We start from the raw sequence: 16,265 nt of genomic DNA, 5'->3' as shown, positions 1-16,265 counted from the left end.
AAGTTTGACGACCTGACCTTTTCAGCAACAATTCATGGCTCTTGCATCACGACAATGCACCAGCTCACACAGCACTGTTTGTGAGGGAGTTTTCAGTCAGTAAACAAATAACTGTACTGGAACACCCTCCCTACTCACCTGATCTGGCCCCCAGTGACTTCTTTCTTTACCCAAAGATAAAGGAAGTATTGAAAGGAAGACATTTTGATGACATTCAGGACATCAAGCATAATACGACAACAGCTCTGATGGCCATTCCAGGAAAAGAGGTCCAAAACTGCTTTGAAGGGTGGACTAGGCGTTGGCATATAGCTTCCCAAGGGGAGAACTTTGAAGGTGACCATAGTGATGTAGAACTTTTTCTAGGATGAGTTCACGAACTTAAATTGTCAGACCGTGTATGGTAATTTTTAATTTTTTGAAGAACCTGAGCGATAATTTTGCTTCTTGTCCAGGATAAGTTAGCAGTGGAAACTGGAGATGTGTGAATTTGGAAGAAGGCTTCTTTATCTATATAGCTGCCTAGAGCTGGCTTACTTCATGAATTTGGGCTGTTAGAGATGGCAAACGCAACATTTCACCGAGGTTTATCGTTCACCGCTCACCACCCAGTTCCTGAATGTGTATTTGTGTTTGTGGCCTGGAGAATTGTCTGTATGCATGTACCCTGTTTTTTAAAACAGTGGCTACAAGTCAGGAGACCTAGATTTGGAGGTGGACACAGATGCAATTCAGGTTGGCCTTTGATCAGTGTCTGTGTGTAGTTTCAGACATTGACCTTAAGTGTTAATGCTGTACGCCTGCTGTGCCTTTGATCAAGGAACTTCCGTTTCATTTAGTAGGTCTCTATCTTCTGTGTGAAATACAGGCAGAGTCCAGTACGTGTAAAGGAAGAAAGGCCTGTGATGTTAACACCTGACTATCTTGGAATCTTTTCTTAGCAACAAAACGGAGAATATTTTATGTAACAGAAGAGCTGTATCCTTGGACTCTATTTCTTTGTGCCATTGGCAAGCATTCCTTAAGAATCATTATATTTTTCTTCATAATGCTCCTTGGAGGTCCTGACACACTTCTTTTAGTCCAATTCACCATTCTAAATGTGGCCTTTCATTTACTTATCTGACTGATTTCTGAATACCCGTTCGTGGGCATGTAGGAGAAATGGGTGTGCTCTGAACTGTAGTGAATGCAGGATGGCTTTGCACACCCAAATAATACCTAACCCCCAGCACAATAGAATTTATTGGAACTCTTGGCAAGGTAAATACTTTAGCCCCCACTTTTATTGCTTAGATTTCCCAGTTTGGCCTTTTGGCGAGTGGAGACATTTCCTTCATAGATTGGCATATATTTGCAGAGAAAATGTAATGTAACCTTTTGTTTTTATCCATGTCTTAATAATATCCTTTTTCCCCCTCCAGTAATAATTCTTAGATGTCGTTAAGCAAATCCCTTTTCTTCATATCCCTGAGGCTCGCATCTTAGTTTTATTACTGCTGTTGTTTCAAAGACCGGGTGACATTGTATGTATTCTACAAAAAAAAGCAGAAGTATCTCAATATTTGTGCTGCTTGTGTGCCTGGAACTCCTCCAGGGAGAGTTCTGGACAAAGTGATTTAATTTCTCCTGACTGCTGCTGACCTTGGAAATTTTGGACACAGATGACTGTGAGTGACACTTGTATAGAGGAGAAAAAAGACCCATACTCCACTTCTATCCTCATGAGGAGTAAGAAACATGCAGGGGACATAGGGGGTAGTTTCCAGTAGTCTTTTGGGGGCCCCCGGCATTCTTTTTTAGGGACTGACAGTGTTGCATTAAAATTAGTGTTGGATGAGTGATACCATGATAGAGTAGTGAGTAAGCTATTGGTCAGAGCATTAGCACAAACAGATTACATTTTTTTCGATATATTTGTAGGTTTATGAGGACTTAACAAACAGGATTCATGAAAATGCTGGCAGCTGCAAGATTATTTCCAATGGTGGTCTCTGTTTTGCTGTATAATCCTCATCAGGTTTACTGGAAATATTTTCAGTTGTCAAACTATGTTTCCCTAATGATTTATATGTACCTATTATTTAGCTTATATAATAAACTGTGTAGTAAATTTTCAGTCCATTTTAATGTTATGTTTGTTTCCATTTTGTTACCATTACTTTTAGAGATCTTTGCCAACCTCAGATGGCCCCTTATATAAAACAGCTTCACATACATTTATAGGTCTTATGCCAGTGTATGCTTCTAATTAAATATTTACCAAATTGAATGTTTTTGGGGGAGCAACAATGTCTACTTCAATGAATGCCTGATGTCGGCTAGTGCTTCGTGGGGTCTGTAGGGGCCCTGTATTAAGCTGGATTTTGCCTTTCCCCCTCACAACAGATAAAGGCGTCTGCCCCTCCAGCAGGAGAGTTGGAGGGTTAAGGGCTTAATTTTGCCAGAAATGCTTCAGATAAGAAAGCTCCCTGACTCTGTGCTTCTAGAGGTTTGTAAGCACAATAGGTTAACATTCCATTGATGAAAATGAAATGTGCTCAAAATAGTTCTGACTCTGCGACTCGGCGGGGGAGTTTGGAAAGATGACTGTAGATGGGAGAAAGCAACATAAATACATCTGAATAAACAGCCAGCCTTAGCACCTAATTACAATGATTTGGAAGTGGGCGTTACAGGACTATATCTAGGCTGGATTGGAGAGGGAGGGAGGGAGACTGGTTTCTGTCTCCGTATCTTTGCAGTGTAGTTTTTGTCAGTTAATCTGTAAAAGTTGTTTTAAGAGATATCAGAGCTCAAAGATGTGCAAATGGAGCATATACATTTCAGGTTTGGACTGTGGTTATACAAATAAATAGTTCACATCTACCAATTGCTCATTTTCTTTATAATAACATCAGTACTCAGCAGAAGCATTATTCGTAACTACCAAAACCAGATAGTCACCATCCATCCATTACATTTCAGACTCTAAGGTAAAGAATTCTAGAATTGTATTAGCAAATCAACAATAAATAAAATATAGCCATTGAATTGGTAGAAGTCCCTGTAAAGTATCTTCATCAAGCTATTGAACAAAGTATACTTTATAATGGTAGTTATAATTAGAGGAGTTGGTTTTTTTCCCTTTGTACAAATTGATTCTCACACCCAAAATTCTTTTTTGGAACTGAAAAAACGTAAATGGCTTATCTTTCTAGTCTAGTCAGGCAATGGATTTTTAAAAGAAAATGAAGGATAAACATTTTATTTTTTTAGACCTGGTTTCTCCTCCTGTGTTTTTGCATATGTAGCTTAGAAGTGTTTATAGGGATTCACAAAACAGAAGATACTGAGAGTTCACAGGAGAAAATAGACAAAGTCAGGACCACAGAAGCCAGGATCCGATGCGATGATGAGGCTAAGACTCTTGTGCCAGGACAGATAGTCTAGGCATGCGCAGTCTGCTATGACCATAACCTTCCGTGGCCGTGCGGCGTTTGAAATGGGGCGGGTCCAAACGGAGCCGTGCTGTACCTGCAAAGCACACACACCAGATTTCAAAGGCTGCATATGAAAGAAAGAAACAAAGTAATCCTTTTTTAATGTTGGTCACATGTTGATATGATACTGTTAGGGGTATTTGGAAATATGATTAAAAATAACTCGATCTGTTTCTTTGTCCTCTCTTGATGTCGCTACTAGAAGACGTACAGGTGCGTACGTTGCTGTCCCCTGGCGCCCTCTCTGCTGAGCACCTTCAGAGCTCCTTGCTCAGGTGGGAGGGACGCCTAGGGCGCCCGGAAGTGGGACCAGCGCGCCCCTTAGCAATTTGTTTTGAAGCTCGTCCTGTTCTAGATGAATGGGTGATCAAAACATGTTTCAAATTAAAAAAAAAAAAAATAGGTAACTTATATTCTTAGAATAATTACTTAATGTGCTTTTTAGCAGTGAAAACAGATCAAGAATACATCAATATGGAGGAGTGTTATGGAACGTCCTGTTACATCCAAAGCAAATGGAAACTTGGTCTCTCTTTGTTCATTATCTTCTGAATTTTGTAAGGCAAGGAGTATCCTCCAAAAATATCTCTAGTTAACCTATTAGTTGAGATAATTCCCTACCTTCTGCTTCAATTATATTCAGTAAATAAAATCTCCAATAACTGGTACCTGCAAAATGTGTAAATAAATACTAGTGTATCATTCCTTAAAATAAGCCCTATTTATCTCCAAGTTGGGATGAATATGTATGAGGTATATATTCTTGTTTGCTGTGGCTCCTTAAGGAGAAAAATATTTAATTGAGTCTTTCTGCCTTATGATTTCAGTAGTCTAATGATTTAAATCAACATGCGTCTTATTTATGCATATGTGTATGTATGCATCATTGATTTATTTATCTTGTGGATACTTATTTAGCACTTACTTTGTGCCAGGCTGTCCTCTAAGAAAATCAGTATATGTTTATCTAAAAATAACTGACTCATAGTGCTTACTGTGAGTCAGGCCCAGCTCTAAATAAGTGCCTCATGTGTATTAATGCATTTCTTCTTATAACAGCGAGATAGGCAAAGGTGTCCATGTTAAACTGAAGCATAGAAAAGGTAAGTTCACACAGCGCATATGCAGAGTTCATGTCCTTATCTATGCTGTGGGAAATACTTTATTCTACTTACTTTTATCTCCTGGCTGCATTAGCAGGGCTTGCCCTGATGATGTTGTCTTTTCTATGTCTGGGGTGCATAGAGGCTTTCCATAACGACCTGGAAATTCTGTCTTGAGAGTGACAGGTCATATAAGAGCTTATTTGAGAGGCAGGGTATTTATTACAGCTCTTCGTGAATTTATGATTGGCCATGTGGAATAGTGGGTGGGACCATAGGGCAATTATGCAAAATAGCTTCACATAACAGCCCTAGTTATATTAAAACTAAACTCAGGCTTCGGCCTGGAAATGTTGTGGATATGCAATTGTTTTTCTCCCTACCTTATCTTTTATGCATAGGTAGTTCTGATTTTGTCATTTCATTATCATCAGCATCATAAAGTCTATGAAGTTCTTTGGTGGTTTGACACTTTTCTAGTGATTAGTTAGTTGTAATGAATAACAGCCATAGATCTTCAGAATTCCTTATGTGTGGCCCAAAACTATTCTGTTGTACTAAACTGCTTCCAGTCTTTATAAGAGATTGAGGCATAAATTAGGTTCTAAATTCTCATCTTAGTTCCTCTGAAGGGTCCTTGAAATTGCTTTCAAGGAAAACTCCACAGTCTAATGGACCAAAGATGAATTAGATTGCCTGCTACCCTTTCTTTTATTTGAGAACCTCTTTGAGAAACAAATAATGTGGGAAATTATATATATTTTGCTTGCTTAATCTGTTATAGAAATGGCTTCAATTAACTCTTTATCCTAATTTCAAAATACTCCTCCCCTCCCCCTATTTTAAATTAATATATTTTTGTTATATAAAACAGCAGAATGCTCAGCAGCTTGGCAAAATGGTCCTCAAAATGCCTAATGCCCTCATTTCAAAAGTGTCCTTCAAAATTTTATGTCTGAAAGGGTTCCCGATTATACACATCCATTCATGAAATATATTTCCTATATACTCTTCTCCATGTACAGGCTGTGACAACAGTTTCAGTAAATAAAAGACATGGTATCCCTTCACCTGGAGCATACAATCTGTGTGTTCCAGTTTATTGTAGTAAATGTAAAATAGGAATCACAAAGGTCCAAGAAAACGCTATCTAGTAAACCATGCTTGGCTAAGTTACCTTTTAGAGTTCTAGAGTTCAGTGCAACTCTGAAGCTCTAGTCTAGTGCTCTCATTTTCCAAAAGACCAAACGTGTTATGTGACTCATTTGGAAGAGAGTGACGGGTGGGGCCAAGCGAGAGCCCATGGCGCCTCGATTTTGGTCATTGCTTTAAAGAGGGATTGGGCCCCCACTTTGTGTCACATACCTGGAAAATTCGTACTTGTGTACCGAACATTCCAGAGGTATCTTTGCTTGAAAAATGAGGACCACATCTGCATTAACCCATTGCTCCTCTAACTCATGCCATTCCGTGTGTACTTCCCCACAAGCACAGAATCCAGGTTACCATTTATTCGGATGAAGACATTGCTAATATCTACAGTCGTTTTCATTGAAACTGTTTAAACTGTGGTTGTTTTTCATGGGACTGACAAATCAGTGATGAGTATCGAGAGACGGAAAAACTCCAAGGTAGGGGAACAGATCTCAGAATCTGCAGGAGAGGGACATGCGTGCTAATCACATGTTGACTTTAATTCCTGATTTGTCATCACAGTCTGCAAGTTGGCTGTGGGCTGTTCTCAGGGCCTCCTTTGTATTTGAGATTTTTTTTTTTTAATAATGTTGCCTCCCCAGTGAGCTCTTTAATCTCTTACTTACTTTCAGTTCTCTTTCTCTAGATAGAGGAAAAAATTAATTGGCAGATCAGTGTAGCCTTTGGTTCTTTTGGTGATTGAAGATTAAAGTGTTTTTTGTTGTTTGGTTTGGTTTGGTTTGGTTTTTTTGGTCTTCCCGTTGATCTCCCTGAGAGACTTTTTTGGGATCGTATGTCTTTTGGCCTCTGGACTAGAAGATGAGATGCTCAGATGCTCAGGTGTTCATTTTTGTTTGTTATCATGGCCCCCGCCCCCACGGCTCCTCAAGTGGCCTTCTTGATGGATTGGCGCTCCCTCTGTGTGGAGAGCTAATGTCGCTCTGTGTGATTTATTTGGCACTGAAGAGCTGCTATCCACTCCTGTGTGCTGAGGAGGAGGGTGGCACTGGTACACAGAAGGGAACCTTGAGATGCACTTAGTTTATTTTTAAGCAGGGTGAATTTTTCTCCCCTGGTGGGAGAATTCAGGGCTTCAGCTTGTCAGATGAATTGAGTGACTCCACAAAGATATGTGGACCTCTCCCCTCGTCTGCACATATTTTTTGACTTCCTACCAAATACTCCAAATTGGACCGCACCCCGTGGCTATGGTCTTTTTAAATGTGGCCTTGAGTTACTTCACATTTCTCAGTGTGGGCAACCTTGGGGTTTTGCTTCTGTGTCCTGCTGATTTCCTGTGTGGTTTTGTCACAACTTCAGCAGGTATCCAGGTGTGCTCCCAGCCCCCTTCCTGCTTCTGTCCGTTAGTTGTAGAGGAGACGGCCGGGTGGGCAGAGCGTCTCCCCTCCCTGGGGATGGAGTCTGCCGTGACTCTCTGTAGCCCTCGGTTCTTGCCCTTTCTTTGGCCTGTATTAACTCGGGCTGGCTGCACACAGGGAAACCACTGATAACACTTTGTTGGAGGTACCAGGTCAACCCCACCCCACTCCAGTCTGATCACGTTCCTCCTGTTTAGCCATCTCCTTAGCGTTAGACAGATGGATAAGCCCAAGCAGTCATTTCAGTGCAGACTCCTGACTCTAGGATTCGCCTTTAGTTTTCCTGCTTTTCTGTGTTATTGTATTATGACACTACTTCTTACCTTCAGCTCTTAATGGGCTTTCTCTCTGATACAGCTGATGCTCTGAAAACGTGATCGGGTGGAGTGTTCAAGTGAGTGATCTGACAGAATTTGGAGGCAGCTGTCCTTTTCAGAATTTCCATATTCATTTTAAAATGAGTTTTTGAGGAACAGAGAATTTGAAAGGATTTCAGTGGTGTTGGTCAGCAGTGTGGCTGGGCTTGATGCTGGTGATGTGGGCTGTCTCTAAGCTGATTGGCAGGAACTAAAGACGCGGTTAGGAAACTGGATCCTAGACTTTCGGACTATGGGGGTGGCTTCGGACGGCTCAGCCACTGTGTGTCTTCAGTGCAGCTATGTAAACCCGGGCCACGACCCAAACCAAGCATGTACTGTGATTCTATAGGACAGACCCTGTACGTTTGCTAAGCAATGCCACACACGTGTTTCTGTGGAGACAGAAGCATGTTTATCATAAAGAAAAAGCGTTGCTCAGTATGTCCGTAACCCTATGTTTAGCTTATACTGAGACTAACCAGCTTTCCTGTTTTAGGCTCCTAACTTCCTAACCTGTTTGTATACACATCCTTTCTTAACTCAAAACCTACGGGTTCTTCTGGTCCATTCTGTCCTTGGTTGTTTTTTTCCAAAACTTGCTAACTGTAGCTTTGCTGGATTGGGTGTGTGGTTAGCTGTGTCGTTTTGATTCACATCATGTGAAACCTGTCCCTAGCACGTTTGTGATTGTCCCCTTGTTTGCTCTTCTTGATAGTTCCTCACTTGGTCCTTGAGAATTTATGGCAGACTGAAATTACATGCAATTTTTCTTAGAGGCATCTCACATTTTTTAAAAGCTGATTTTCAAAGGCGTCTGAAGGTTAAAGAACTGCTTTACCATCATGTGTCGGAGTCCTGCAGGAACATTGCAAACCTCTGCTCTGTCAAGTACAATTTCTGTGGGGTCTTAAATGTTCAGCTGTTTGTTTCTCATTTGGCATCACTCATCTTTTCTTTTTTTTAATAAACTTTTTTTTTTTTAGAGCAGCTTTAGGTTCACTAGGGGTTTGGACAAACATTATAATGTAGTGTCACAGAGTAGGTTTACTGCCTTAAACATCCTCTGTGCTCCACCTGTTCATCCCTGTCTGGTCCCCCTAGTCCCTAGAATGGCCGATCTTTTCACTTCCTTCATAGTTTTGGCTTTTCCAGAATGGCATGGTCGGAATTACACAATACACAGCTTTTTGACTTGCTTCTTGCTCTTTGTAACATGCATTCAGACTCCTCCATGTCTGTTCATGGCTTGATAGCTCATTTCTTTTTAGCGCTGAATACTATCCCTTTGACTTCATGAATCCCAGTGTATTTATCCATCACCATACCTAAGGACATGTTGGTTGCTTCCCAGTTTGGGCAATGATATACCAAGCTGCCGTAAACATCTGTGTACAGGTTTTTGTGAGGTTGGTTTTCAACTTTGGAACATATGGCGAAAGTATATTTTTTTGTGTGAAGCCACCATCCTGTCTCAAAGTGGCTGTACTATTTTGCATTCTCACTAACAATTCCTGTCTCACGTTTCCACCATTTGTTATCAGTGTTCCGGATTTGGCCCATTCTAATAGGTGTGTAGTGTTAACATGCATTTCCCCAATGACATACGATGTGGAGCATCTTTTCTTTTTATTTATTTGCCATCTGTAAGTCTTTTTTGGTGAGTTGTCCAGGTCTTTTATCCATTTTTAAATTGGGTTCATTTTCTTATTCTTGATATTTAAGAGTTTTTGGTATACTCAAGAACTGTCCCCTATCAGATACGGCTTTTGTGCAGATATTTTCAACCGGTGTGTGGCTCAGCTATCTTTCAGTTGTTGTTTGAAATCTGAGATCCAGAAAATGGAACTGTGAACAAGGTGAGCTTTCACAGCTGTGCCGGCGTGAGTGGCTGCTAGCGCGTTATGTTGCCAACTCCCAACTTGAACTCCCTTGATTCTTTATTTTCAGGTCAATGTGACTGTGGACTACATCAGACCAGCCAGCCCAGCCACAGAGACGGTGCCTGCCTTTTCCGAGCGTACCTGTGCCACTGTCACCATTGGAGGAATGTGAGTGCTTAGCTGCGCCTAAGAGTTCTCTCCTCATTCAAGTCTCGCCTTCCTTCCTTCCTTTCACCCTGATTGGCTTTCTGTTGCTCTTAACACAATGATTTCTGATTGGTATGTGCCCGCATAGCACTGTATGTTTGCAAAGTACTTTATAATCACTCATTAGCAAATCATATACTTCATTATTGTTATTTAAGATGTGTTGGGCTCTGTGTACTATGGCACAAGTGATTACTATTAATAATGCCATCTATTGAGTGTTAGTCAGGCCCTAGGTACTATCTGAAAGTAGTTAGAAAGATTTCCTGCATATTAGTTTAGGAAGTTTAATTGTAGACCAAACATTTTAAAAAGGAGGGAAGGACGAGAGAGGTTAGTTAGACATTTTCTTTATGTCGGTGTCTGTAGTCAATAGGTGACAGGGTCTTCCTCTTCTAGAGGCTGGCTGTTTCCTGCTTATATTCCAAAGTCTCTTGAGAGCTTGATGGATGAACAGTCCTCTAAGGGAGGTACCTGATAGGAGATGGAAGAAACCTACTGGGCTATGCTTCTACCATAAATATTAATACAGTCAGTCAGTCCCCAGTAGCAATTCTTACTCTGCGTAAAATCTACCAGCATGGTAATTGTTTCCTTCTCTATTTAACAATCTTAAATGCTGTTTGTTACCAAACTGGTGTTTTTCTTTTCTTTTAAGGGGGCATGGTGGAGGGGAAGAAAAGTATAGGTTTCTCATCAAAACAGGGATTGTCTGATTGAAAGTACAATGAAGCCCTTTGGGAGAAATATCTCTAAGCTGCAGAAGAGGATCTTGTAGCTGATTTATCTTCCAGAAGCTCTCCAACCGGACAGGAGCCTTTTCCCCTCCTTCTTGTGGTCACATTTGGAAATAAGTATTTTCAGCCCCTGTTACCAGCCCTGTATTAATGTCGCTGTTCACATAACGATCGGAGACTTCGTTTTTGCCAAGAGAAACTAAATCTGGGCTCTTGATGTCATTACCTTAACACCACCACAGGCGTCATGTTTTGTTTGAAGCAGCTTCTTGACAAATCAGATAATCTTTTTGAAATGGGAGAAAGTAGGAAATATTTTGGTCATTCCCATTACTGGTAAAAACAAATGACCACGGTAAAAATGCACTGCTTTTGTTTTTGGCAGATGTCTTCCACCCGTGTTTACCGAAACAAACTTTTAGAGTGGATTCTTTTTTTCTTTTTTTCATTTAGTTACCTCTGAGGTATATATTAAAAGTAAATTTACACTGCTTAAAATGAGATATTCTGGGAGTGTTCTATAGGGATTATTTTCAAACGGAATTTGAGATAGCTGGTGTAAAATGGTTTCCAGAATAGGATGTTATGGTCATGTCCCGTGCCATGAAACCTTGAGGTTTCAACTTCATTGATCTTGGCTGTCACCCAGATTACTCCTTCAGGCTAGTCTGCCTTTCTGCAGAGGTCAGGTGACTGTTCCAGCCAAGGTTTTACTCAGATTCTCAAGTCCTGGTAAGAAGGCGTCAACCTTTTTATGAATTTGGTCAGTTAACAGCGGAAGTTGATTGGTCTGAATTAACAATATGATGTATCTGAACTGTAGGTTCATGCCAGAAATGATAACCTTGAATTCCTACTTCCTGGTTCTTGTCATTGGATTGTAAGAAACAGTTTTTTACGATTTACCAAAGTATTAACCTTGAATAAGACCAGCCTGGCAGGGTACCGAGGAAGTACAGAGTTCCTTCATAGATTTGTTTCTACTAAACTAGACTCTGCTGGGCTACAATTGGGAGAAATAGGGTTTAGTGATATTGTTGAGACCAGTCCTCACTAGACAGTAAGCTCCTTGAAGGTAGTGATTTGTATTTTTTATTTCCTGTTGTAGTCTCAGTATTCAGTGTATGGAAGGAGTTCAATAAATTTGTGAATGATTTGTTTACTGTATTGCAAAGTGTCCCTTTATGAAGCATAATAGGGAGTCGTCCTTCAATGTCTCTTCTGTGTTACAGGTTTGTTTCTATCTGAACAGTATTGGAAAACTTATTTCTGATAGTTTTCCTCTTTTGTTTGGGTATTGGAAGGTACCAAAGACAGTGCATCTCTAGAAAGTGAATCTGGAAACATGCTTTTTATATTCCAGTCTTACTCGTAGCTTTTCTTTATTTTTCCTTTGCCTTGATTGTTTTTCTTTTTTGCTTTTTTTCCTGAATTTTCTATACTTAAACAATGTCAAATAATATTGTAGAAAAATTGAGGTATTAATAAAAATGTCCAAATACTCAGCTGATATTCAGAATTAAGCTATACTGAAAGCATTCTGTCTGACTTGAATGCTTAGTTATTTGAAAAGCTTGGCTAGGGAAGGGGATTTAACTTTTTTTATTTTAGATGTTTTAATTTTATTTTAAACACAAAAATGTACATGCATTTCCAAATCTTTGGTGTATGGACAGATGGATCAACTATTTGATATTCTGGTGAATTGCATAACTTCCTCTTTGGAAAGAGGGCTTAAAAACACTAATTATGGAACCCTAGATTTTTGTGATCTGCATCCCCTTTGTCTGTCGTACTTGTCTCGCTCATATTTATTTTGTAGCCATTTTAAATCTATTTCTCCATTTAAGCTTTTTAAAAGTATTCAACTGTTTTCGTAAACACACTTTCTTTTTGTACTCATTTCAATTACTAATGTAACATATAATGAAGTACATAATTAAAATAACAAGCACAACCAGTATAAATAGATCTGGGGACCGAAACGCATGCTACAGCAGGTTGGGATAGAAGTGCACAGGTGTGTCAGAGTGGCCCTCAGTCGCTCTATGTGGCGTTGACCAGTAGGTTTTGGGAGAGCTTCTGTAGTAATGCCTAGCCTCTCTCCATGCAGGCTTTGTCCGCGCCTGTAGAAATGCTGTAGAATTAAGAAACAATGCAATCTAAATTACGTCTGCCGTCATCTGTAGGATTAGACACTTACACGTCGCAACTAGTGGCTTTCCTGGTATTCAAGCGATCGACTGGGAATCTCTGACTTGGGAAGAGCTTCCCTCAAGCCGCTAATTTCAGGGGCACGAGAAAGAAGAGACGGATGAGATAGAGTCTCCTACAGGGTTATTTCAGAGCAGATTTTTACATGTATTTCACATGCCCACGTGTGAGTTGTGTGAGTCCTCGTTCGGGTTCAGCCCGATTCTTCTGTTTGTCCTCTTGATGTGTGGGAGGGAGCTGAGTTACAGGATCTCGGGGAGGCCCTTCTGCTGTGACAGTCTTCAACTCCACAGCTCTTGCCTTCTGGGGAATCAATGAAAACAAGGTGCATCATTCCTCTCATAGATTAAAATGTTTTTCCTTGATTAACTTCACTGTGGAGTCGGCAAGAGTTGTTATCTGCTAATCAAAACAGTTTAGATAAAAAATAAAAAGCTCAAACTGAGTTGTTTCTCATTCTCTGGCTCCCGGGTTGGGAATTAGCTGATCCTTTTAGGCCCAGTTTGTGACAGAAGCTGTCAAGATGGCGCTTCCTGTTAATTACTTTTTATTGTATTAAGACACTTAAATAACTCTTCTTGTGATTTAGTCTTCTGTGTAATTAGCTTCAGTGATTAAAATCTCATTCTTTTCGTTATTGCCAGAGCCTTCTTTGAAGAGTGAGATTTTTTTGGGTGACCTTTACTTTTGCTGGACTTCCCAATTACTTTGAGCTCCAATTTGGCAAACCCATATAATCTATTAACTGACCGCTCCTGTCTTTTCTGCATATCACATTTTCAAAGACAGGTGTTAAAAGAAAATTTGTTCACATTTATACAGGGGCACCTAAAAAATGTAACTCACGGCCCAGCCTCACACATGCGCACTCATAATTGACACCATGCCACTGCCCCATCCCTGGACAATTGTCACATACCCATTAGATAAAGTGTCACGAAGGTATTTTTAACCAAGTGCATCCCATTAGGTGAAGTATTTCACAACGATGACAGACAACAGACATGGCCCATTTTTGGAAAGTGAACGGCCCAGAGATGGAACTGTGGAATGGGAACAGTGGATGATGCTTGTTTATTTTCTGCACGAGGTCATATTTTTTGAGAGGTGACTTGTTTTTTGCAGTAGTGCTTTTTGAAACATTTTTTCAGTCTACTGCTTCCCTGCCTTTCCAGTCTCGGCTCCTCCCACATGATCCTTGCAAAGCCACTGCCGTCCCCCTTGATGCCCTGTGAGTGTGGCCGTGGTGGCAGAGATGGTGACGAAGCTCTGTTGGGCTTGGGACATCTTAGTTCCCTCTTTGTTCTAAGTACTATCATCCAGCAGACTCAAAGCCGTCTTTATGAACTTCCTTTGCATCTCTTGGGATTGTCCACAGATGGAGCTTGCCTGTCTTTTTTCTTTTTCATTGGTTCCAGTTTGCAGCAATACTTCTTTCCCCAGCTGTTCTATGAGTGACTGAAGCGTGAGATTAGGTCTCATCCTTCTAAAACATCCTTTTATATAATCCCAGTTTGGTTTTTCTCAGCCATGGGAGGTATACGTGTCATACAATCCCCAGCTTTTCCGGCTTCAGTTCCCCAGCTTTAAGGCTTTCACTGTCAGGCCAAACCTCCTATCTCTGAGTTGTCAAATCATAAAACATGCTAATATCTGATTAAGCTAAACATAGGAAGAAAGTGGCCTCTTGAAACCCTATTTTCTGGCCTAGTGTCCTTACTCAGAGGCTGCGACATCCTGAAAGGACTCTTCCGGCTTCTGAGGAAGTACGGAGACAGCATGAATGTCTGTTGGCTGGGCCAGGAGGCGGGAGCTGGGTGGCAACCAACCCTTTTCTCCACACATTTATTGCCTACATTTCATCACACTTGGTGGGGTTTCTTTCCGAACCATTTTCTGCTTTGAAGAAAAAAGAACACCAAAACAGCAGAATAAGGTTTTTTCCCTCCCCTTAAATCATAAACACCTAACCACCCCCCACCTCTAAAAAGAGCACCTTAGATTTTCTAGAAGTCACAGGCTGCTTGATTTATATAATTGTGTTACTTCTGCTATGTTGGGTAGTAGAAGTACGCCTGTCCACCATTCTGAGGCTATTGGGAGACTCTTGTGGCATTTCGTTTAGAATACTTTGGAAAGAAATAGTTGAATAACTGCACCTATCTCCTGGCAGCTGAAGTACCTAGTGATCACTGAAGAGACTGGTCCCATAAAGCACTCTCAGAAGGCTTTTGCAAAGGGTTCAGGGTGAGAGTCAGGAAAACAGTGTCTAATTTCAGACAGAGCCCTCTTTTATTCGCATGTTTTGTGGCTGTCTGCCTATGAAATCTCATGCTGCCATTTTTTTGTTTCTTCAAAGACCTCTTGGTTTCATGTTACTGAATTAGCATCACGTCTGGAAGTTCAGTTCAGCTTTCTGAATTAGCATCACGTCTGGAAGTTCAGTTCAGCTTTCCATGACGGAATCCTTGGATCCTACGAATCAGCAGAATCTTTTGCTGAGCAATGTGTTCCCTTGTCTTTGCTCTTTTTTTGTTTGTTTTCCCCCAATATCAGTTGAGTGGAATGTCATGCAGTGGACTAAGGCTTAATATTTTCTGAGCTGATCCTTGGGCAGCTCGCTCATCAGTTTCCCGAAGTATAATATGGAGAGTCTGGGAGAAAGTAAGGCTTTTCTCCAAATAAGGGGAGCTCATCATAAGAGGAACATTCTGGAATGTTTAGAGATACAGTTAAGTGTGTTCAAAATAATCTCAGTTGGAGGCCCTGTTTGAAAAAGTAGAAATGCCGTCCATTCCGATTTCCTTGGCACTCGTGGTCGCTCGGTGAGGGACCAGGCCCAGATTAGGGACAGGTTGTTGCTTCTATAGCTGTCTGCTAAGAACAAGAGATTTATCTGTTTGTTCTTGCAACAAATATTTGTTGATCACCTACTGTGTGCCAGGCACTGGGAATATAGCAGTGAACAAAGCAACAGACAGTTCTTGGGATTTCTTGGCTCTGGTTGCTGAGGTCTCAAGAGTCCTATGGGTATTCACTGGCTTTGCTTCCCACAGAACCGTGTTTATGCAGTTTTTTTGCTTTAAGAAACACAAGTGACTTTATTTAAACACTGCCTAAAAAGATTATTTTCTATTCAGGTTTTTCCAGAAACTTTTAGAGACTTTACCCCTCAGGAACAGGTTAAAATATAAATGAAAGATAATCCCTCTTGTATTTTTTTTTTCTATGAGTCAGTAACTTAACCTGTCATTAGACAAAATGAAATGCTCAAGTGACTACCCACTGAAGCCCATCTCTCCTTTTGCTGCTTACATGATAGCTTGTGGGTCAGCGGAGTTGGTAGAGCTCTGTGAATCCGACAGTTCACTCTGGTTCCCATCCTGCTCCAGGTTCTCCCGGTAAACTGACGGACTGCTCACCTTCTCCTGCCTCAGCGGGCAGAGGCACACACGCTAACTTCCCAACAGTGTCTGCTTTTCCCTTTGTTGGATGGTTATCCCTAGAACGTTATGAGTTAACACTACTTACTGCTTTTCAAATTTTAGCTTTAAACAGTGTCTATTTACTTCCTTATGTAGAAGATGATTTGTTTTGAATATTTGCACTACATTTCCACCCTGTAACCCCTAATCTTCTTATATTATTTTAGCTTAACAATAGCGAACTTTGTAATGTTCAGTTACTGTTTCTGAGTAACTTTCTAGCAT

At 40.7% G+C, this 16,265-nt stretch overlaps 1 protein-coding gene across 1 annotated transcript in view; it reads left to right on the top strand.

The window, feature by feature from the left end:
• Positions 1-16,265, top strand: part of SND1 (staphylococcal nuclease and tudor domain containing 1) — a 410,758-nt gene that overhangs the window by 181,031 nt on the left and 213,462 nt on the right. The window contains exon 12 of the mRNA XM_033098795.1: positions 9,465-9,565. Coding sequence (XP_032954686.1) covers positions 9,465-9,565 — 101 coding nt within the window. The remainder of the gene's footprint in view (positions 1-9,464; positions 9,566-16,265) is intronic.

This window comes from Rhinolophus ferrumequinum, chromosome 26, assembly GCF_004115265.2.
Source record: "Rhinolophus ferrumequinum isolate MPI-CBG mRhiFer1 chromosome 26, mRhiFer1_v1.p, whole genome shotgun sequence".
Taxonomy (NCBI): Eukaryota; Metazoa; Chordata; class Mammalia; order Chiroptera; family Rhinolophidae; genus Rhinolophus; species Rhinolophus ferrumequinum.
Note: the sequence above shows the minus strand (reverse complement) of the source record. Positions and strands in the feature narration are given on the sequence as shown.